Source organism: Lipotes vexillifer, unplaced genomic scaffold (assembly GCF_000442215.2).
Source record: "Lipotes vexillifer unplaced genomic scaffold, Lipotes_vexillifer_v1.1 scaffold252, whole genome shotgun sequence".
NCBI classification, from domain to species: Eukaryota; Metazoa; Chordata; class Mammalia; order Artiodactyla; family Lipotidae; genus Lipotes; species Lipotes vexillifer.
Window position 1 is genome coordinate 2051660 of NW_006773367.1, and position 21701 is coordinate 2073360.

The 21701-nt window shown below is 38.7% G+C and overlaps 1 protein-coding gene across 1 annotated transcript in view; it reads right to left on the reverse strand.

Moving 5' to 3' along the window:
- Positions 1–21701, reverse strand: part of FANCC (FA complementation group C) — a 182870-nt gene that overhangs the window by 158228 nt on the left and 2941 nt on the right. Inside the window, 1 exon segment of the mRNA XM_007448302.1 lies at positions 17590–17684. Coding sequence (XP_007448364.1) covers positions 17590–17684 — 95 coding nt within the window.

Sequence of the window (21701 nt, forward strand, 5' to 3'; positions counted from 1 at the left end):
TGCTGAACCCCTCTACTGTATTTTTCAGTTCAGATTATTGTATTCTTTGGCTCTGTAATTTTAGTTTGGTACTTTCTTTAATTTTCTACCTTTTTGTTGAAGTTCTCACTGTGTTCATCCACGCTTCCCCCCAAGTTTGTTGATCAACTTTAGGACCATTATTTTGAACTCTCTATCAGGAGTTACTGATAATTACTTATCTATGTTTCACTAAGGTTTTTCTTGGTTTTTTTCCCTGAGGTTTTATTTGGTTCTTTCATTTAGAACATATTCCTCTGTTTTCCTCATTTTGCATGACTCTCTATGTTTCTGTGTATTAGATGAAACAGCTACCTTCCCAGTGAAGGAGTGGCCTTGTTAGGAGGCTCACCTTCATTCAACCTTGCCCTAGCAATGGTTGTGTCTTGGACCTCTGCGATTATCCAAGCAGCCTATTTTATTTTCAACAGCTTCTAGAGCTTAAGCATGTGCCAAGACCTGTCAGTGTCCCAACAAGAGGGATCTCAGTCAGCACCTAGTTTAAAGCTAGAGGCCAGACCTACAAGCAACAGCTTTTAAAGTATGCAAATATATACAGTTGTATGGGACCACAATCGTAAACTCTGGTGATCTCTAGACTAGGCAATCTGGAAATGTCCAATTGTTAAAGTCTGTGAGACTCAGGAACACAAGCTCCAATGGCCACCAGAGCCAGGCAATCAATGAGTGTCCCCCATGTGGCAGCTGCAAAAACTGGGGAACCAGAGGGCAGGAAGATAGAGCCCACCTTCTGAGGTCCTTAGAAAGGTTAACAGTCATCAATGAGATGTATGTTTAATTAGAAGCCTGCTTGTCAGGCTGCAGCTATGATGATGAGCTTATAGGCCTCTTTCACAGGAAGACTGATCTCCTGGGTCTGTTGCCTCTTCCTGGTGGAGGACAGTAGCTGTTTAAGAAGTCTTTCTCTGTTGGTTACAGTCCTGTGAGATCTGTGGGTATAAGCCATGATGACCTCCAGAGCCAGATGATATACAGGTGTCCCCTGGCAACAGCTACAAAAAAAATCAGGGCACCAGACTAGGGAATTAGCTCCTTTCTGGGAGATACCATCAAGCTGTAGCAAGGCAGACGGGGAGCTCAATGACTCATCCACCAGCCTCTGTTCCCTGAGTATTCCACAAGCCTCGAGGAGTATGCCAGACTAGAAGCCTGCCCCTCAAGCCAAAGCTTCTGGGCGTGCAAATAGGCTTCTGTACCAGGAAGACGGGAGTTGTGTTTCAGTCTGCTATCTATGCAGTGCCCTTGGGGTGGCAAACTACCAAGAACTCTCCAATTGTTACAGTCCCATCGGACCCAGGATGGACCCCCACCATCCTTCAGAGCCAGGCACTCAAGGGGTGTCCCTCAGCTATGGTTGCAAAAACTGGGGCACCAGGTATATAAAAACCTGGGCACGAGACATGTGTAAAAGCTCCCCTCCAGGAGATACTGGCACTGTGGAACATGGCAGAGGGAGAGCACAAAAGATGGCCTGCACTGAGGAAAAGAGAAAAAAGGAAAAAACTAAGCAAAACTGAAAAACCACTGTTTATTAGATCCCAACAGAAAGAAAACTTAGGGGAAAAGCAAAAAAAAGAAAAAGAAATTATACTACTAAATTTATTTTTCTTTGTCTAAATATTGAGATCAGACCATCATATTCATTTAGAGGCAAAGCCTTTGTTAAGCTCAGGGACAGCAAAGTTTAACACATGATGTTATAATATAAGATATAATTATTATAATATAATATAACCAAAAATAAGAATATATATCTACCAGACAAAACGTTTAAAATTATAACTTTTCCCCCAAACCTAGGCCATTCAGTTCTATACCTTTGCACCAACATGATAAATGGTCTTAGGGGCTTGAGCTTCAAAGTCACACAGATCTGGGTTTGAATTGCAGCCCCATCACTTACTCACTGTGTACTTTTGAACAAGCTACTTAATCTCTCTGTGTCTTCCTCATCTATTAAAATAGGGCCAATAATACCTCCCTGACAGAGTTGTTGTGAGGCTTACATGAGATCATCTATGAGAAGTACCTAGTACAAGGCCTTTCCCATAGGAGATGCTCACTCCTTTACCTCACTGGACACTATTTATGTGCAGCAGTGACAGACACATAAAAGATACACTAAAAATCCCAGAAAGTATTTATGAAAAAAAAGTATCATAAAAACTGAAAAAGAATTAATGAGATAGATACAAAAGTAAAATATTTCGTATTTAATAGGACACACATCCACCAAAGGGCATAAAGGGCAAAGAAAAATCAAGAGGTCGGAGTATAAAAACAGGTAAAGAGAAGGAGGAAAAATGTTCTGATGGAGAAAACAAGTGACAAGGTAAAGAGTGTCTTCAGTGGACGGAAGTGCATAAGATGACAATAAGAAGGAGAAGCAAACACAAGGACAGATGTTCAGGTCCCAGGTACTGCACACCAAAACATATTGAAAAAAACAAAAACTACATAAATGATAAGTTCTACTACCATTAAAAGGAGTGAAATAGAGCCAGGGTAATGGAAGACCCTTGCAATGGTCCCCCAGAGACCTCTCAGTGCAGTGGCCCTGGGTCTACTCCTCGGCAGGGCAGGAAACATGAGAAGCAGCACACTCAACACAGTGAGGCTTCTCACACACTGACCCATGCTGGCAAGACTTATAGGAAATGATATATAGTTGAGACCAACAATTTACTGATTATAACAAGAAATATATTTTTCTATTTGAAGAGAATACTTAATGGTTTACTCTTTAGGATATGAGGAATACCAATTTTAAAAACTAGTAAAAAGTAAGATTGGTAAAAATCAAAGTATCATTGGTCATTCAACAACAATCATATATCCAGCATATATTTATTGAGCACTGACAGTATACGGTAGACACAAAGCTATATAAGCTTCAGCTACAAGGATTACTATGACACTGCCCTGCCCTTGACCATGGTAAAAGATACCTATAATACAATTACTTTCAGTATGAAAGACTAAGAAATATAGATACCATGCAAACAGAGCAATCCTACTTCAGGAGAACTACGGAAAGGAAAAGGACAAATAAGCTGGATATTTTAAATTATCTTTCAAATATGAGCTTTCTAGAAAAGCAAGGGTTGAAAACCATTCCAAGAAGAGGAAAAGGAATATGCAAAGTACAAATCTGTGAAAATGTTTGCCATATATGGAAGCAATGTGGTAAGATCCTAGGATGTAGTAAGATCCTGAGATGGCCTTCCTGGTGTGTGGGGTGCAGACAATGGGAAATGGCGGGATATGAGGATTGAGACAAGGTTGAGAAAAGCTGCATATACCAAGGTAGCATGTGGATTTTATCAATTAGACTAGTAGTCACTAAACTTGGGGATGTGCAAGCCAACTTGTGTACAAGACAATCCACTTAGTTGTGAAAAAAAGTTAGAATTTTTATATAAAAGAAAAAATTAAGCTTTAGTAAGATTTCATAAATGGATCAACACTGCAGCCTCATTCAATCTTAACATAAGGTGGTCATGTGTCACAAACTGTCCAAGTGGTATCTTGAAAAAAGAGTAGGGGTTCTACCACATGCAGGGAACCCTCAGCCTTTCATTCACTTTCAGGATATACCTTACAGTTTCTACAGGACCAGGAAGGAAGATGTACTGAGTATACTATTTAACTCAAGTAACCATCAAATGGACACACTGCTTAAAAAGATTCTTGCAAAGAAGTCAGAGATTAAAGATAATACTATCAAGCCAACAAAAGTTGGAAACTAGGAAATGATAGAGCTGACACTTCTATTCCCACTGTGAGCTATATTCATCAGCCTCATTAAGAGAATAAGCTAATAAGAGGTCAGAAAAAATTTTCAAAATTATCAGGAAGACCATTTGAAATAATGAATTTATAGACCTTAATAAGAATTCATTCACTCTCAAAATTTTACTGTGCAGGTATTGTTCAATTTGCTAACAGTTAAAAAGCTGATAATAAGCAATTTTGCCCTAAGGGTACAGTGTTCACTGAGAGTCTCACCAATTGATTGATTATAATGTCAGTCAAAATCCCAACAAGTTATTTTGTTTTGGGGTGAAACCTGACAAACAGATTCTAAAATCTATATAATGGTAATGCAAAGTTCAATCATCAGTCAAGATGATTTGATGATTTTTTTGATAAAAAAAAAAAAAACACCAAGCTGCAAGGACTGCCTCCTGGATAGTAAGACACTTAGAAGGCCACATTAATGAAGACAATGTGGCATTGGCATAAAGATAGTGTTTTAGTGGGGAATCTCCAGAGAAAAAGAACTAACAGGAGATTATATAGATACATATAGAGAGACCTATTATAAGGAATTGGCTCACTTAATTATGGAGGCAAGCTGGAGACCCAAGAAAAGCTGATAGCTTAGTTCTAGTCCAAATTTGAGGGCCTGAAACAAGGAAAGCCAATGGTTTCTGAAGGCTGGCCGACTCAATACCTAGGAAGATCCAATGTTTTCGTTTGAATCTGAAGGCAGGGAAAAAACTCAGTCCCAGTGCAAGCCCTGTCAAGCAGAAGGAATTCTCTTACTCATGGAAGGGTTCAGCCTTTTTGTTCTGCTCAGCCCTTCAACTAACTGGATGAGGCCCACGCACATGAGGGAGGGTAACTGCTTTATTCAGTCTGTTGATTTATATGTTAATCTCATCTAAAAATACTCTCGCAGAAACATCCAGAATAATGTTTGACCAAATATCTGGGCACCCTATGGCCCATTCAAGTTGACACATAAAATTAAGCATCACAGATAGACAATGAGAACATTGGAGACATTTGGGATCAAACCTGCACATAAAAAGACATTTGATTTATGGTATTTCCCTGGTGGTCCAGTGGGTAAGACTCCACGCTCCCAACGCAGGGGGTCCGGGTTCGATCCCTGGTCAGGTAACTAGATCTCACATGCATGTCACAACTAAGAAGTCCCCATGCCGCAACTAAGACCAGGCGCTGCATAAATAAATAAATACTTAAAAAAATTTTTTTAAAAGACATTTGATTTATTATGAAGGTAGCACCATAGCTCAGTGAGGAAAACAGACTTTTCAATGATGGTGTTGGGACAATGGGGTATCCATGTGGAAGCAAAGTGAAAATGAACTCCTACCTTAGACCACACAATAAAACAGTTACAGGTAGATCACAGACCTAAATGGGAAAGGCAAACCAATATACTTTTAGAAGATAATGTGAAAGGTCTTCATGACCCTGAAGTGGGGATACATTTTCTTAAATAAGATACAAAGTTATTAACCAAAAAGGAGAAGACTGATAAATCTGACAACAATAAAATTTTAAATGTCTTTCTTAAAAGAAGGTAAGACAGGTACTTCAGAGGCCAGCCCAAACCCATGTTGTTACCTGTGCTTCTGATTGACTGGCTACATTGCGACTGGAGGTCCCAATGACCCCCTCCAGCTCAGGATGCTAATCCCAAACCCAGATTATTACCTGTACTTCTGACCGACTGGCTAAATCAGAGGTTCCGACAACCCCCTCACTGGGTTCAACTAATTTGTTAGAGTGGCTCACAGAATTCAAGAAACGCACTTAAATACTAGATTACTCACTTCTTATAAAAGGATACAAGTCAACAGTCAGATGAAGAGATGCATAGGGCAAGGTCCCAAACAGAGAAGCTTCTGTCCTTATACAGCTTGGGGCCTGTCAAGGTGGCATACAGAAACATTCTGCTTCCCCCATGTGGAAGCTCTCTGAAAAGGGGCCAAAAAGTGGTCCTTTGGGTTTTTATGGAGGCTTCATTATATAGTCATGATTGACTAAATCACTGGCTAATGGCAACTGGTTCAACCTCAAGCCCCTCTCCCCTCGCAGGAAACCAGATGGTGGGACTGAAAGTTCCAACCCTCTACTCACAAGGTTGGTTCTCCTGCCAAGCAGCTCTCATCCTCAGGTGCCCTCCAAAAGTCACCTTATTAACATAACACAAGATACCTTTTATCACTCTCAACACTTAGGCGATTCCAAGAGTTTTGGCAGCTGTGAGCCAGGAAATTCAGAGGAAGACCAAATATAAATAAAAAATATATTTTGGTCATCTGAATGACCAAATATATATTTCTTATAAATCACAATATCTCAAATATATATTGTATTATTCCATTTTTACCAAGATAAAATAACAGGCCAAACTGCATAATTAAGTGGTAAAACCATAAAGCAATGTAAATAAGAGTCAGGCTAGTAGTAACTGCTAGCAAGGCACATAAGGGCATATAAATAGGAAGGGGCACTTGGGAGCTTCTAGGAGGGAGACAATGTTCCATTCTATTTCCTGACCTGGGTGGTAGTTGAAAGGGCATTTATCTGCAACAATTCGTTAAGCTTGGCATTTATGCTTCATGCACTTTTCTGCATGTTGGTTAGATTTTGTACTTTAAAAGGGTTTGTTTTTTTTAATTCTAAAGAATGAAGTAGAGGACTGAAGCAATACAGGAACATCTGGATATTGCTTACTACTGCACTTAAAGGGAATAAAGATTGAATAAAACCCTTTTGACCAATCTCCACTCCTGGTATTCTGCCATTTTCTTCTCATCAGAATAAAATATAATACTAGTATGGTCTTGCCCAAAGAACATAAGTAGTTCCTAAATTTGGCAGGCCCAGAGACCTTCCCTTTGGATTATAAACTCTGAGAACAGACTGTCTTTAGATCCACTACTGTATCCTCAACTTCTTTAATAGTGCCAGGCAAACAGTAGGTTCTCAAAAAGCATCTGTTCAATGGATTCACTGGTAAAACTAAATTTTTCAAGAACCAAATATTCCAAAAAGATGTGAAAGAGTCCTGTGACTTCAACCAGTCTCTAAGAGCTGTAAGAAGAGCCATAGAGGCGGTGTTATTTGACAGTACGTTTGAGGTTACCAGTAAGACTCCAAAAAAATTAATGTATTTCCAACATAACATATTAACAAAGGCTAACATATGGCAAGCATCAAACAATTTCTAGGACAGGTGTGGAATTTGCCTTCTGCGCCATCTCCCATTGGATGCTGTTTGTGCCGTCACTGGAGGGCTGGCAAGATGATGGAGTTGAAGGATGTGAGCTCACCCCTTCCTACAAAAACACCAAAATCACAACTAACTGCTGAATAACCACTAACAAAAAAAACACTGAAACCTGACAATAAAGATACCCTACATCCAAAGACAAAAAAGAAGCCACAACAAGATGGTAGGAGGGGCACAATCACGATAAAATCAAATCCCATATCCACCTGGTGGGCAACCCACAAACTGGAAAATAATTACACCACAGAAGTTCTCCCACAGGAGTGAAAGTCCTGAGCCCCACGTCAGGCTTCCAAGCCTGGGGGTCTGGCAACAGGAGGAGGAACCCCCAGAGAATCAGTTTTGAAGGCCAGTGGGGTTTGACTGCAGGATTCCACAGGACTGGGGGAAAAAGAAACTCCACTCTTAGGGGGCTCACACAAGGTCCCATGCTCACCAGGACCCAGGGAAAAAAGTAGTGACCTCATAAGAGACTGGGCCAAACCTACCTGGTAATATTGGATGGTGTCCTGCAGAGGCAAGGGACGGATGTGGCTCACTGAGGGGGAAAAAGACACTGGCAGCAGAGTTCCGATGAGTACTCATTGGCATGAGCCTTCCTGGAGGTCACCGTTTCCTCCCCAAGGCCTAGCCCTACCCAACAGCCTGTAGGCTCCAGTGCTGGGCACCTCAGGCCAAACAACAAACAGGGCGGGAACACAGCCCCACCCATCAGCAGTTAGGCTGCTTGAAGTCTTCCGGGGCATGGCCCTGCTCACTAGAGGGACAAGACCCAGATCCACCCACCAGTGGGCAGTAATCAGACCCTCCCATCAAGAATCTGGCACAAGCCTCTTAGATAGCCTCATCCACCAGAGGGCAGACAGCAGAAGCAAGAAGAACGACAACTGTGCAGCCTGCGGAACAGAAACCATAATCACAGAAAGTTAGACAAATTAAGACGGCAGAGGAACATGTCCTACATGAAGGAACAAGATAAAACCCCAGAGAACAACTAAGTGAAGTGGAGATAGGCTATCTACCGGAAGAAGAATTCAGAGTAATGATAGTGAAGACGATATAAGATCTCGGAAAAACAAAGGAGGCAGAGTTTGAGAAGATGCAAGAAATGTTTAAGAGACCTAGAAGAACTAAAGCGCAAACAAACAGAGATGAACAACACAATAACTGAAATGAAAAATACACTGAAAGAATCAATAGCAGCGTAACTGAGGCAGAAGAACGGATAAGTGAAGCTGGAAGACAGAATGGTGGAAATCACTGCCACAGAACAGTATAACAAGAATGAAAAGAAATGAAGACAGTCTAAGAGACCTCTGGGACAACATTAAATGAACCAACATTTGCATTAAAGGGTTCCCAGAAGGAGAAGAGGGAGAGAAAGGGCCTGAGAAAATATGTGAAGAGATAATAAGAGAAAACTTCCCTAACATGGGAAAGGGAACAGTCACCCAAGTCCAGGAAGTGCAGAGAGCCCCAGGCAGGATAAACCCAAGGAGGAACATGCCAAGACACATAGTAATCAAACTGACAAAAGTTAAAACAAAGAAAAAATATTAAAAGCAACAAATAGCATACAAAGGAACTCCCAAAAGGTTATCAGCTGATTTCTCAGCAGAAACTCTGCAGGCCAGAAGGGAGTGGCACGATATATTTAAAGTGATGAAAGGCAAGAAACTGCAACCAAGAATACTTTATCCAGCAAGGCTCTCATTCAGATTCGACAGAGAAATCAAAACCTTTACAGACAAACAAAAGCTAAGAGAATTCAGCACCACCAGACCAGCTTTGCAACAAATGCTAAAAAAACTTCTCTAAGCAGAAAAGAAAAGGCCACTACTAGAAAGAAGGAAATTATGAATGGAAAAGCTCACTGGCAAAGGCAAGCATAAAGTAAAGGTAGGAAATCATCTGCACAGAAATATGATATCAAACCAGCAATTGTCAGAAGAAGAGAGCACAAATTTTGGATATTGGAAATGCATTTGAAATTAAAAGACCAGCAACTTAAAACAATCTTGTTTATATATAGACTGCTATATCAAAACCTCATGGTAAAAGCAAACTGAAAATCTACAATAGATATGCATTTCTTTAAATGTAAATGGATCAAATGCTCCAACCAAAAGACACATACTGGCTGAATGGATACAAAAACAAGACCAATATATATATGCTGTCTACCAGAGACCCACTTCAGATCTAGGGACACATACAAACTGAAAGTGAGGGAATGGAAAAACGTATTCCAGGCAAATGAAAATCAAAAGAAAGCTGGAATAGCAATACAGACAAAATAGACTTTAAAATAAAAACTGTTGCAAGAAACAAAGAAGGACACTACATAATGATCCCAGGATCAATCCAAGAAGAAGATATAACAACTGTAAATGTATATGCACCTCAACATAGGAACACCCCAATATATAAGGGAACAGCCATAAAAGGAGGAATCTACAGTAACACAATAATAGTGGGAGGCTTTATTTATTTATTTATTTTTATTGGAGTAGAGTTGCTTTACCCTGCTGTGTCAGGTTCTGCTGTACAGCAAAGTGAATCAGCCATACGTATACATACATCCCCTCTTTTTTGGATTTTCTTCTTGTTAAGGTCACCACTGAGCACCAAGTGGAATTCCCTGTGCTATACAGTGAGATCTCATTAGTTTTCTGTTTTATACACAGTAGTGTATGTATGTCAATCCCAATCTCCCAATTCACCCCACCCCCTCTTTTCCCCCTTTGTATCCATAAGTTTGTTCTCTACGTCTGTGTCTCTATTTCTGCTTTTCAAATAAGATCATCTATACCATTTTTCTAGATACCAATAGTGGGGGACTTTAACACCCCACTTTAATCAGTGGACAGGTCATCCAGACAGACGATCAATAAGGAGACACAGGCCTTAAATGTCACATTAGACCAGATGGACTTTATCGATATTTATACAGCATTCTATCCAAAAGTAGCAGAATACACATTCTTCTCAAGTGCACATGAAGCATTCTCCAGGAATGATCACATGCTGGGACACAAAGCAAGCCTTAGTAAATTTAAGAAAACTGACATCATATCAAGCATCTTTTCTGACCACAGTGCTCAGAAATTAGAAATCAACTACAAGAAAAAAATTGTAAGAACACAAACACATGGAGGCTAAACAATATGCTACTAAACAACCAATGGATCACTGAAGAAATCAAAGAGGAAATCAAAAAATACCTAGAGACAAATGCAAACGAAAACACAACGATCTAAAACCTATGGGATACAACAAAAGCAGTTCTAAGAGGGAAGTGTATAGCAATACAATCTTACCTCAGGAAACAAGAAAAGTCACAAACAACCTAACCTTACACCTAAAGCAATTAGAGAAAGAAGAACAAACAAAACCCAAAGTTAGTAGAAGGAAAGAAAACATAAAGATCAGAGCAGAAATAAATGAAATAGAAATGAAGGAAACAATAGCAAAGGTGCATGAATAAAAGCCGGTTCTTTGAAAAGATAATCAAATTAGCGAGACTCATCAAGAAAAAAAGGGAGAGGGCCCAAATCAATAAAATTAGAAATGAAAAACAAGAAGTTACAATGGACCCCACAGAAATACAAAGGATCATAACAGACTACAACAAGCAACTATATGCCAATAAAACTGACAACCTGGAAGAAATGGATTAATTCTTAGAAAGGTACAACCTCCCAAAACTGAACCAAGAAGAAACAGAAAATATGAACAGACCAATCACAAGTACTGAAATTGAAACTGTAATTTAAAAACTCCCAAAAAACAAAAGTCCAGGACCAGATAGCTTCAGAGGCAAATTCTATCAAACATTTAGAAAAGAGCTAACACCTATCCTTCTGAAACTATTCCAAAAATTACAGAGGAAGGAGTGCTCCCAAACTCATTCTATGAGGATACCATCATCCTGATACCAAAACCAGACAAAGATACTACAAAAAAAGAAAATTACAGGCCAATACCACTGATAAACAGATGCAAAAATCTCCAACAAAATACTAGCAATCTGAATCCAACAATACATTAAAAGAATCATACACAGAGCTTCCCTGGTGGCGCAGTGGTTGAGAGTCAACCTGCTGATGCGGGGGACACGGGTTCGTGCCCCGGTCCAAGAGGATCCCACATGCCGCGGAGCGGCTGGGCCCGTGAGCCATGGCCGCTGAGCCTGTGTGTCCGGAGCCTGTGCTCCGCAACAGGAGAGGCCACGACAGTGAGAAATACTAGCAATCCAAACCCAACAATACATTAAAAGGATCATACACCATGATCAAGTGGAATTTATCCCAGGGATGCAATGATTTTTCAGTATCAGCAAGTCAATCAGTGTGATACACCACATCAACAAGCTGAAGAATAAAAACCATATGATCATCTCAATAGATGCAGAAAAAGGCTGTGACAAAATTCAACACCGATTTATGATAAAAACTCTCCAGAAACTGGGCATAGAGGGAACATACCTCAACATAATAATGGCCACATATGACAAACCCACAGCTAACATCACACTCAACAGTGAAAAGCTGAAAGCACTTCCTCTAAGATTGGGAACAAGACAAGGATGTCCACTCTCATCACTTTTATTCAATACAGCTTTGGAAATCCTAGCCATGGCAATCAGAGAAGAAAAAGAAATAAAAGGAATCCAAATTGGAAAAGAAGTAAAACTGTCACTGTTTGCAGATGACATGATACTATACATAGATAATCCTAAAGATGCCACCAGAAAACTACTAGAGCTCATCAATGAATTCAGTAAAGTTGCAGAATACAAAATTAATACACAGAAATCTGTTCTATACACTAACAACAAAAGATGAGAAAGAGAAATTAAAGAAACAATCCCATTTACCAACACATCAAAAAGAACAAACTACCTAGGAATAAACATACCTAATGAGACAAAAGACCTGTACTCCAAAAACTGTAAGATGCTGATGAAAGAAATCAAGGATGACACAAACAGATGGAAAGATATACAATGTTCTTGGATTGCAAGAATCAATATTGTCAAAATGACTATACTACCCAAGGCAATCAACAGATTCAATACAATCCCTATCAAAGTATCCATGGCATTTTTCAGAGAACTAGAACAAAAAAAAAAATCTCAAAATTTGTATGGAGACACAAAAGACCCCAAATAGTCAAAACAGTCTTGAAAAAGAAAAATGGAGCTGGAGGAATTAGGCTCCCTGACTTCAGACTATACTATAAAGCTACAGTCATCAAAACAGTATGGTACTGGCACAAAAACAAAAATATAGATCAATGGAACAGGATAGAAAGCCCAGAAATAAATCCAGGCACCTATGGTCAATTAATCTATGAAAAAGGGGGCAAGACTAGACAATGGAGGAAAGACAGTCTCTTCAATAAATGATGCTGGGAAAACTGGAGAGCTACATGGAAAAAAGTGAAATTAGAACATTCTTTATCACCACAGACAAAAATAAACTCAAAATGGATTAAAGACCTAAATGTAAGACTGGGTACTACAAAACTCTTAGAGGAAAACATAGGCAGAACACTCTTTGACATAAACCACAGCAATGTCTTTTCCGAGCTGTCTCCTAGAGTAATGGAAATAAAAACAAAAATAAACAAATGGGACCTAATTAACTCAAAAGCTGTTGCACATCAATGGAAACCATAAACAAAATGAAAAGACAACCCACATAATGGAAGAAAATATTTGCAAACGATGTGACCAACAAGGGATTATTCTCCAAAATTTAAAAACAGCTCATGCAGCTCAGTATCAAAAAAACAAACAACCCAATCAAAAAATGGGCAGAAGATCTAAATAAACATTTTTCCAAAGAAGAAATACAGATGGTCAAAAAGCACATGAAAAGGTGCTCAACATCACTAATTATCAGAGAAATGCAAATCAAAACTACAATGAGATATCACCTCACACCGGTCAGAATGGCCATCATCAAAAAATCTACAAACAATAAATGCTGGAGAGGATGTGGAGAAAAGGGAACTCTCCTACACTGTTGGCGGGAATGTAAATTGGTACAGCTACTATGGAGAACAGTTATGGAGGTTCCTTAAACTAAAAATAGAGCTATCATATTATCAAGCAATCCCACTCCTGGGCATATATAACCAGAGAAAAATATGGTTCAAAAGAATACATGCACCCCAATGTCAACTGCAGTGCTGTTTACAATAAGTAAGACATGGAAGCAGCCTAAATGGCCATCAACAGAGGAGTTGATGAAGAAGATGTGGTACATATATACTATGGAATATTACTCGGCCATCAAAAAGAATGAAATTATGCCATTTGAAGCAACATGGATGGACCTGGAGATTATCATACTAAGTGAATTAAGTCAGACAGAGAAAGACAAATATCACATGATATCGCTTATATGTGGAATCTTTAATAAAAATGATAGAAATGAACTTATTTACAAAACAGGAGCTGACTCACAGACTTAGAGGACGAGGAGGAGGGATTGATTTGGAGTTTGGCATTGACATTTACACACTGCTATATTTAAAACAGATAACCAACAAGGACCTACTGTATAGCACAGGGAATGCTGCTCAATATTCTGTAATAACCGAAATGGGAAAAAAATTTGAAAAAGAATAGATACATGTATATATATAACTGAATCACTCTGCTGTACACCTGAAACCAACACAACATTGTTAATCAACTATGCTCCAATATAAATTTTTTTAAATGACAAGTATAAGAAAATTCGGAGGAATAAAGTTAACTAGGCATTCAGCAAAATCAAAACAAAAGAAAAACCCAGAATTTCTATTACATCTCTGCCCTAAAAATACAACTAACCAATTCAGTCTAACATTTTCAAATTTAATAATTAACATGAATTTTTACTGCATTTTAGAATTTATAGAAGAAATTCTTTGTTTTTGACTCAGGGTGTTTCAATCACATTTGTGATGCTCCAGAAACACAGAATGACCCAAGATTTTATTACCACAATTAAAACAGGCTAGCATATATCAGGTACTAAATAAATGCTCACTGAATGAAACTAACAAATATTATTAAAATATGGTTTGTTATATAGTTTTAGAAGGATACTTGATGACAATTACACATTTTTAAAGTGTAATATGTCACTCTATAACTTTTATGGAGAAAATATCACTTTTAGGATAAAAGAAAGTATACCCAAGATATGTACAATTGATTCATAAACTAGCAACCGTCTTCTGTCTTGCTGCATTTACAGTCAACATTATACAATTATGAAGGTACTGATTTGTAATAGGTATATGTAATTAGCTTTAGACTGCCAAAAGTTAAATAATCAATATTATTCCTACACATCATTTTTTTTATCAGTTAATATTACAGGTTTGCCTAGTACAACGATGAGGGAAACTGTTTTCCTAGTCTCTTAAGTGCTCAACTCCTCTCTAGTGGCACCGTCTTCTCAGAGTAAAGCAGATTCAGAACCATCTCTATTTCAATCAACTTTCTCTCCTTCCTTCACTGCCAAGTTTCTTCAAAGAGTAATCAAAGTTTATTACCTCTGCTTCCTCATCTCCCCATCATTCTTCAATATCTATAGCAGCCTGGCTACTTCCCTCAACCTCCCACTAAACCTATTCTCACCAAAGTCATTCCTCCTTAGTGGCTAAATCCAAGTAGTGCTTTTCAGTCCTTATCTTGCTCTTTCAATCCTTTATGCTCTACAATTGCCGTGTCCAATACAGTGACAACTAGCCTCATGAGGCTACTCAGCACTTTCAAATGTAACAGGTACAATGAAGAAAAATGAATTTTTAACTTTTAAAATTTTAATTAAATTTAAATTTGAAAACAGACACATGATTCAGCTTTAAGTTTCTTTGAAACAATTTGGGTATGTGAACCTAGTTTTTCAACTGTATATTTTATAAAACAAATCAAGAATTTCCAATGAAAATTTAGCCTCTGATTTAAGATGTCACGTATACACTGAATTAAGTATAACATATACACTGGATCTCAATGACTCAGTATAAAAAAGATTATAAAATGATCACATTACTAATTTTTATATTGATTCTATATTTTAATAATGGTATTTTGGATATACTGGGTTAAATAAAATAATCATTAAAATTAGTCTCAACTTTTTCTTTTTACATTTCTTAAAGCAGGTACTAGGAAAACTGAAAATTATCTATGTAGAATATACTTTGTTTCTATTGGAAAGTGGCATGCTATAGCATTAGATATAAATGACCTCTCATTCCTTCTCAGAATGCTGCTGCTTTTCTCCTTCTTCTTCTTGGACTCCCCCTTTCTAGTGTGCAGTGTAACTTATTCTTCCACTCACTCCTTAAATGCCAGTGTCTCCCAAGGTTGTCCCTAGGCCCTTTCCCCTCCTCACACTAGGTACTTTCCTTGGGTGATCTCACCCTCACGCATGGCTCCCACTGTTCCTGTACCCTGAGGACTGTCAACCCTCTATGTGCAAATCAGCCCCTCTCCTGAAAACACTAAGTTCAACTCGACCTGCACCTAAGTACACCTGCACTTAATTTGCCGTTACATCCTTACATATTTACCTTATTAATATCATAAATCTGGTCCCTCTTTTCGATTTCATTCAGGCCTTCGTGATTTCTCACATTTACCACTACAACTGCTTTGAAAGTGCTATCCCTGGCACCTTCCAAAGCAACTTCCTTTTGCTGGTAAGTTTCTAAAATTCACACCTGGCCATACGATTTCTCTATTTAAAATACTTCGGTGGTTTCCCCACTGCCTTCAAGTTAAAATAAAAACTTCTTATAATCATACATAAGGCTTTATGCTTCATCATCAACCCTATAAAATCCCAAGCTCAGGGACATCTAAGCACCTGCAGTTTACTGAATACAGCATTTGCTTCCTCACCACCATTCTTTGCACATGCTCTTTTTGCTGGCAAGAATATCGTTCCTAAAACTCTATCCTGTTCTCTTAGTCATCCTTCAAAACTCAGCTGATATATCATCTCTCCCAGGAAACATCTCCAAACCACCAAGTCTGAACAAGTGTCCCTCCTCTGTGTCACCACCACCCCTATACACAGCTCTACCAATAACCCAATGACACTGCCCTAGAATGACCTGGTTACTAGTCTGTAAACTCCCTGAAGGTAGGAATTAAGTGTTTTAACTTTACCTCCCTGCGCTACACTTAATGAGCACCTATTTATTAAATGGACACAATATTAAATAAGGGAAACCCACAGAATAAACTGCAAGGCTAGAAACTTAAAACTAGGCTAATATAAGTCACGAGTTAAATGAAGAAAGTTAACCTAGTCACTCTAAAAACACTTTATAAGATGGTCTATTTCTGGACTTAATGAGCTAGCCAATAAAAATATATATCCTAAATAATCACTAAAATAGCAAATACTCAACAAAAGCAATCATTTAAAAAATTGAAAACTAAATATGTTATTCTATTTCTATAGCCTTGTATTTCATACCTTTTTCCCCTAATTCTACTTATCAGTTCCTTCCTTCAGCTCTTTAACTTTCCTTCCAGTTAAATGTTGCATTTTTTCCTTCCCTCGCCCAATCCTTTTCATGTCTACTGTCCCTCCAATTCTTCTTTTAATCTAACAAAAAATACAAACACTGTCTTTGTCATCTCTGTCAGCAATTCTGTATAAAACAAAGGAATGGTAAAAAGCAGTGAACGGAATGATATCACCAGTTAGATTGGTAGACAAAACCATATGCATTAATCTGGGTGGTTGGTTTCACAATACTAAGCAGCTAATCTAGACCATATGCATAGTAAGTAGAGTCTGACAGGCATCAGCAAGTCCTTGAGGTTATTGCAGCAGGGTAGTGGGGGGTAAGAGAAAAGACCAGCCAACTTGCTGGTGGTGAGGGCAGCTACAGCACAGCCTTACAACATTCTCCTATTTCTGCCCACCATTCAAGAGGAAGCAGAAACAGGGGGAATTCAGGAAGCTGTCAGCTATCTGGACTAGCATGGTCAGGTAACCGATTTAACGGTGTTTGCAGCATTAGCCAACCAGCCTTAGATGCTAGCCTGAGCACACTGGCCAGGGTACCAACTTTAGGACACAAAATAAAGACTGCTACTCCCAGGTCACTTCTGAATTTCAGTTTTACTACAGAATAGATTCTGAGAGAGGAAGAGAAGTACCTGTAGAGAAATTATATAAGTATTTAAAGTAGGCTGGTAGGAAGAAACAATTGTTAGAAGGAAGGAGAGTACATTCTTTTAACTACCTGAGAGTAACTTTCTAAAACCACTCAACATTAGTTCTGCAGGCATGGGGAAGTTCACCCTGAGGACCTATCTCTTAAGGAATTCACAATCAAACAAAAATGAAATCTCTTGAAAAGGTTTACAAGTTTAACAGTGAAGGATGTGTCTGAAAAAGTTTCTGGACTGTCAAAGCAGCACCTTTACTGAATTCAAAGCAGTATAGTGCGAGATTTACTTTTACCCGTGTCCAGGAGTTAAGTTTTGATTCTCCAGAATTCTGTGGATCTTTCTTAATCAGACAACACAAGCACCATATTAGAATTTTTTGGCTTTCATCTGCAAAAAGGAAAACTAAAATGAGTAGGTTTTACCAAATAGAAAGAAAAGATAATCAGTATAAAATTTGTAACATTATATACTAAAGGAAATATATTTATTATATTTTAGGAAAATCACAAACTACTAAGTTCATAGAACAAGCATCCAGGACCATGTGTGAAACTTTGTGGTTTTTTTCCTTCTTGTGGGTTCAGGATCACTTATGCTTAGCCCTTGTGAGGTCAATTCTCTTTCTGTCACAGCAGCAATTTTTAAAGCCAAAAGAGAATGATGGAAAGACTAAAAGAACTAGCTTTTTTCAAGATCAGTTCTTTACTTTATATTCAAATCATTAGTAATTTCAACCTTTTTAAGGCAATATCACTGCCATAAGCAGCAGTCAATATTTCTGATTTAATCAAATTGGCCAAAATACCCCCGGCTTGTTAAAAATAAATTTAACAAAAAGAATTGTTTTAAAATACATTCTTTTTAGTACCAAATGGTTTGGATAAAATAGAAGCCTTTTACATGCTCTTAATTCTTTACTCTAAAATGTAAAACTTTACTAAATATGTGATAACAATGCTGACCTTTGAAATCTATTTGGCTAGAACATCTACTTGGTAAGCCATTCTCTCTTTCCTCCTTTGGTAACTAAGTCCATTCAAGTTGGAGATTCTATAACACAACTGAGAAGCAAAAATGAGACCTAAAAACTGAAGATGTCAGTACCTGAACTAGAGTCAAGCTACTATGGACTTTACCACAAGGCCATGGAGGTGATGCTGAGGAAACCCAGCACCCAGAATCACTCCGCTGCAGAATCACCTGATGCTCTTTACTTTGTTATCTACTGCAATTTCATAAACACAGCATTTCTAAGGCCTTCATTAACAAGAAATAAGGAGAATACAAACTACAGTAAGCTATCTCGGCATTTTCAAGCACAAACCAAAGGACCCTGACAGTAATTTTAAATCCATTTTCCCCCCATAAACTTAGGCTCTCCTAATAACTAACATCTCTGAACAAACTTTATCAGGGGTTATCCTGAGGGATATTCCTATTTTTCCTAGCTTTTATGAGCTCAATTACATCACTGGCTTGCCTGAAATCAGTTCATTGCAAGAATCACATAATTTAACCGCTGGAGATCCTAGGGTTCTTCAAGTTGAAGCAATGCCACTGATTAAAAATCTGACTGTTGTACTTTCTATGTTTTAAATACCAGAAGAAATTATAACTATCTGTATGTCACAAGTGTGACAAACACATCTAATGATATGCTTATGTAAGCAGCTTCCCATGTTATACAGAATGCAACCTGATGGGGAGCATTCCCCAAAATCAGACTCTCACCACTAAAGAGAAAAAAGACAGAAAATGTTAATTATGGAGTGTAAATCTAAAAGAATCCAAAAGATAGGAGTTTTCCCCAGGTGTTGAGTGACTCTGCACATTTAGCTCAACAAGCATATTATTTTTTACTTTTCTCTCAAAAAGAAAAAGAAGAGCACAAGTAACTTGCCCCCAGCCTTTATTTCTTTACCCAGAGTCAATGCAGTGAAATGCACTGCTAATGAGCTTACTTTGCTTTAGGGATTTAAAGATGCAAGCCATCACCTATTATTCATGAATGCCACCAGCACTGTCTACAGGGGATGGCATCTGTCAGGCTCCTCCCTAGAGGCTCAGACATCAGAGCTGGAGCACTGGGGACTGAAAACTGCCTGGGATTCATCATGCAGACAGGCATTAGTGCAAAGCGCTCATCTAAAAATGACTGTAAGGGAAAGGAATATACCACCATATATTTGCCACATGTTAATCATGAGCTCAGACCTAGAACCTACCAGCCAGAACTCCAAGGAGGTGAAAGCAGTAATTTTATGGAGAGAACACCACTGAATAAAAGGTGTTTTTTCCCTTTCTATTAACTATTTTTTCTCTTCCCTTTGTGGAGTCTTTTAATTTGCAAATCCTTCCTCCTTCCTTATTATCCTTATTTCTGATCCTATTCTCACTTACTTACTTCTTTCCTTGATGGAAACTGTTTACTCTTACTGTACTTAAAAAATAATTTTGATATTACAAAACCATAAGAAAAGATCCCTTCCTGGAAGAAAGTGCCCAACTAGTGAAACAACAGTGGCAACACAGGCAAGATTTGATTACTCACGAGTCTGTGCCTGTCAGTCTCCTCTATGAGCTCAAAACCAAATGCATACCTCAAACAGGAAACAAATTTAATGGGCAGTTCAAATGGTAACACAGGCATTTAAACAGAAAGAGAGGGAGAATTTGTTTCTGGTTCATAGAGGGGGCCAAACTAATAGAGATTAGGTGCTAAGGAAAGATCACAGACAGATGCAAGTCTAAGTCCACAGGGAAAAATCAGTCCAGTCCCTCACTTTTACAAATAAAGAATCAGAGACCCAGTGAGTTCTTGCCTTAGTTCTTGCCTTAGAAAATCCTATCTCATCTATTTTCCTCCCAGAGTCAGCCCCCGCAGAACCTCCCCTGTGAAACTCTCCTTCCCCTCAGCAACTTAGTCAAAGCTCCACAGCACCAACCATCATCCTGACTCTGGCTGATCTCCTTAGGTTTCTTTTTTCCCTGACTGGAAGCTCCTAGAGGGCAGAAATTGTGAGCCATGTTTTCCTAGGGCTTGACATTTAAAAAAAAAAAAAAATAGTGAGTATATACATTCACATGAAGCTGGCTGGTGGTAAAGCCAGGACTGGAACATTTCAACCACAGTGGTACAATCCATGGGGGCAGATCATTACAACAACATGGGCTTTAGAGGAGTAGGATCCTGGATTTTATTAGTTCTGTATTCTGAGAAAAGTGACATATTTAGGCTAATCCATAAATACCTATCCTGCAAGCCTATCAAGAACTCAATTAGACCCACTATGCAATCCATAGAGGACAGTGCTCAGCACAAAGTGAGCAATGCATTCTACTTCAGTTCTACAACCCAAACTTTCCCACATTTTAACATTTCTGAATTAAGGATGTGTCCCACATCCACTAGGTACACTTAAAGGGCATATTATTTCTTTTTTCTAAAAAGTGGTTATTCAATACACGAAGTATCTAACAATGAGTGATGCCTTTAAATGGAGGAAATTCAACAGTTTCTTTTCCTTTCTCCTGCCATCAACAGCATTGGCCTAGCTCAATGTTTTTCACACTTTTGGTCACGACCTATAGGTGGATTGTAAAATCAGTTCTGGGTCATGAAAACCATTTAAAAAATGGTATAGTGAATATGAATTGCACATAATAAAAGCAAGCATTTTTTCATGAAATGTGTGGGTGTATGTGTATAACTGTATGTATACATATATACACATGTATAGAAAATGTATTTCTGGTCAAAGGTTTTTTGAGAAACACTGGCCTAGTTGAAATATATAAATTTAGGGCAGATAAGCGTGGCCCTGGTAGGCAAATACAGTGATGGCTTCGCCATTTTAGATCAAGAACTTGAACAAGCTAAGTGGGTAAAGGAGGAAGCGTCAACTTAAGGGGGAAGAGGAAGCAAGAGGCATTAAGTGAAGAGGAAAAGGAATAGAATGAAGATGGGGGTGGAGCCAGTAAGTCTGAGTATATGCAGTGCACCCGTGCATGTATGCTCATGGAACCAAATGCAAATGTTGTCCCTTCCCCACCTAGTTCAAGCTCCTTCTAATGACTTAGAACAGGCTAGGAAAGAGATACTGTATAATTCTCTAAACATCAAAGGGGAATATTCTTATTATTTTTGATTCTACTATCATTATATTATGCAATTAGTCTCTGACTTTAAAAATATGAAAAGTAGGGGGCTTCTCTGGTGGCGCAGTGGTTGAGAGTCCGCCTGTCGATGCAGGGGACACGGGTTCGTGCCCCAATCTGGGAGGATCCCACATGCCGCGGAGCAGCTGGGCCCGTGAGCCATGGCCACTAAGCCTGTGCGTCCAGAGCCTGTGCTCCGCAACGGGAGAGGCCACAACAGTGAGAGGCCCGTGTACCGCCAAAAAA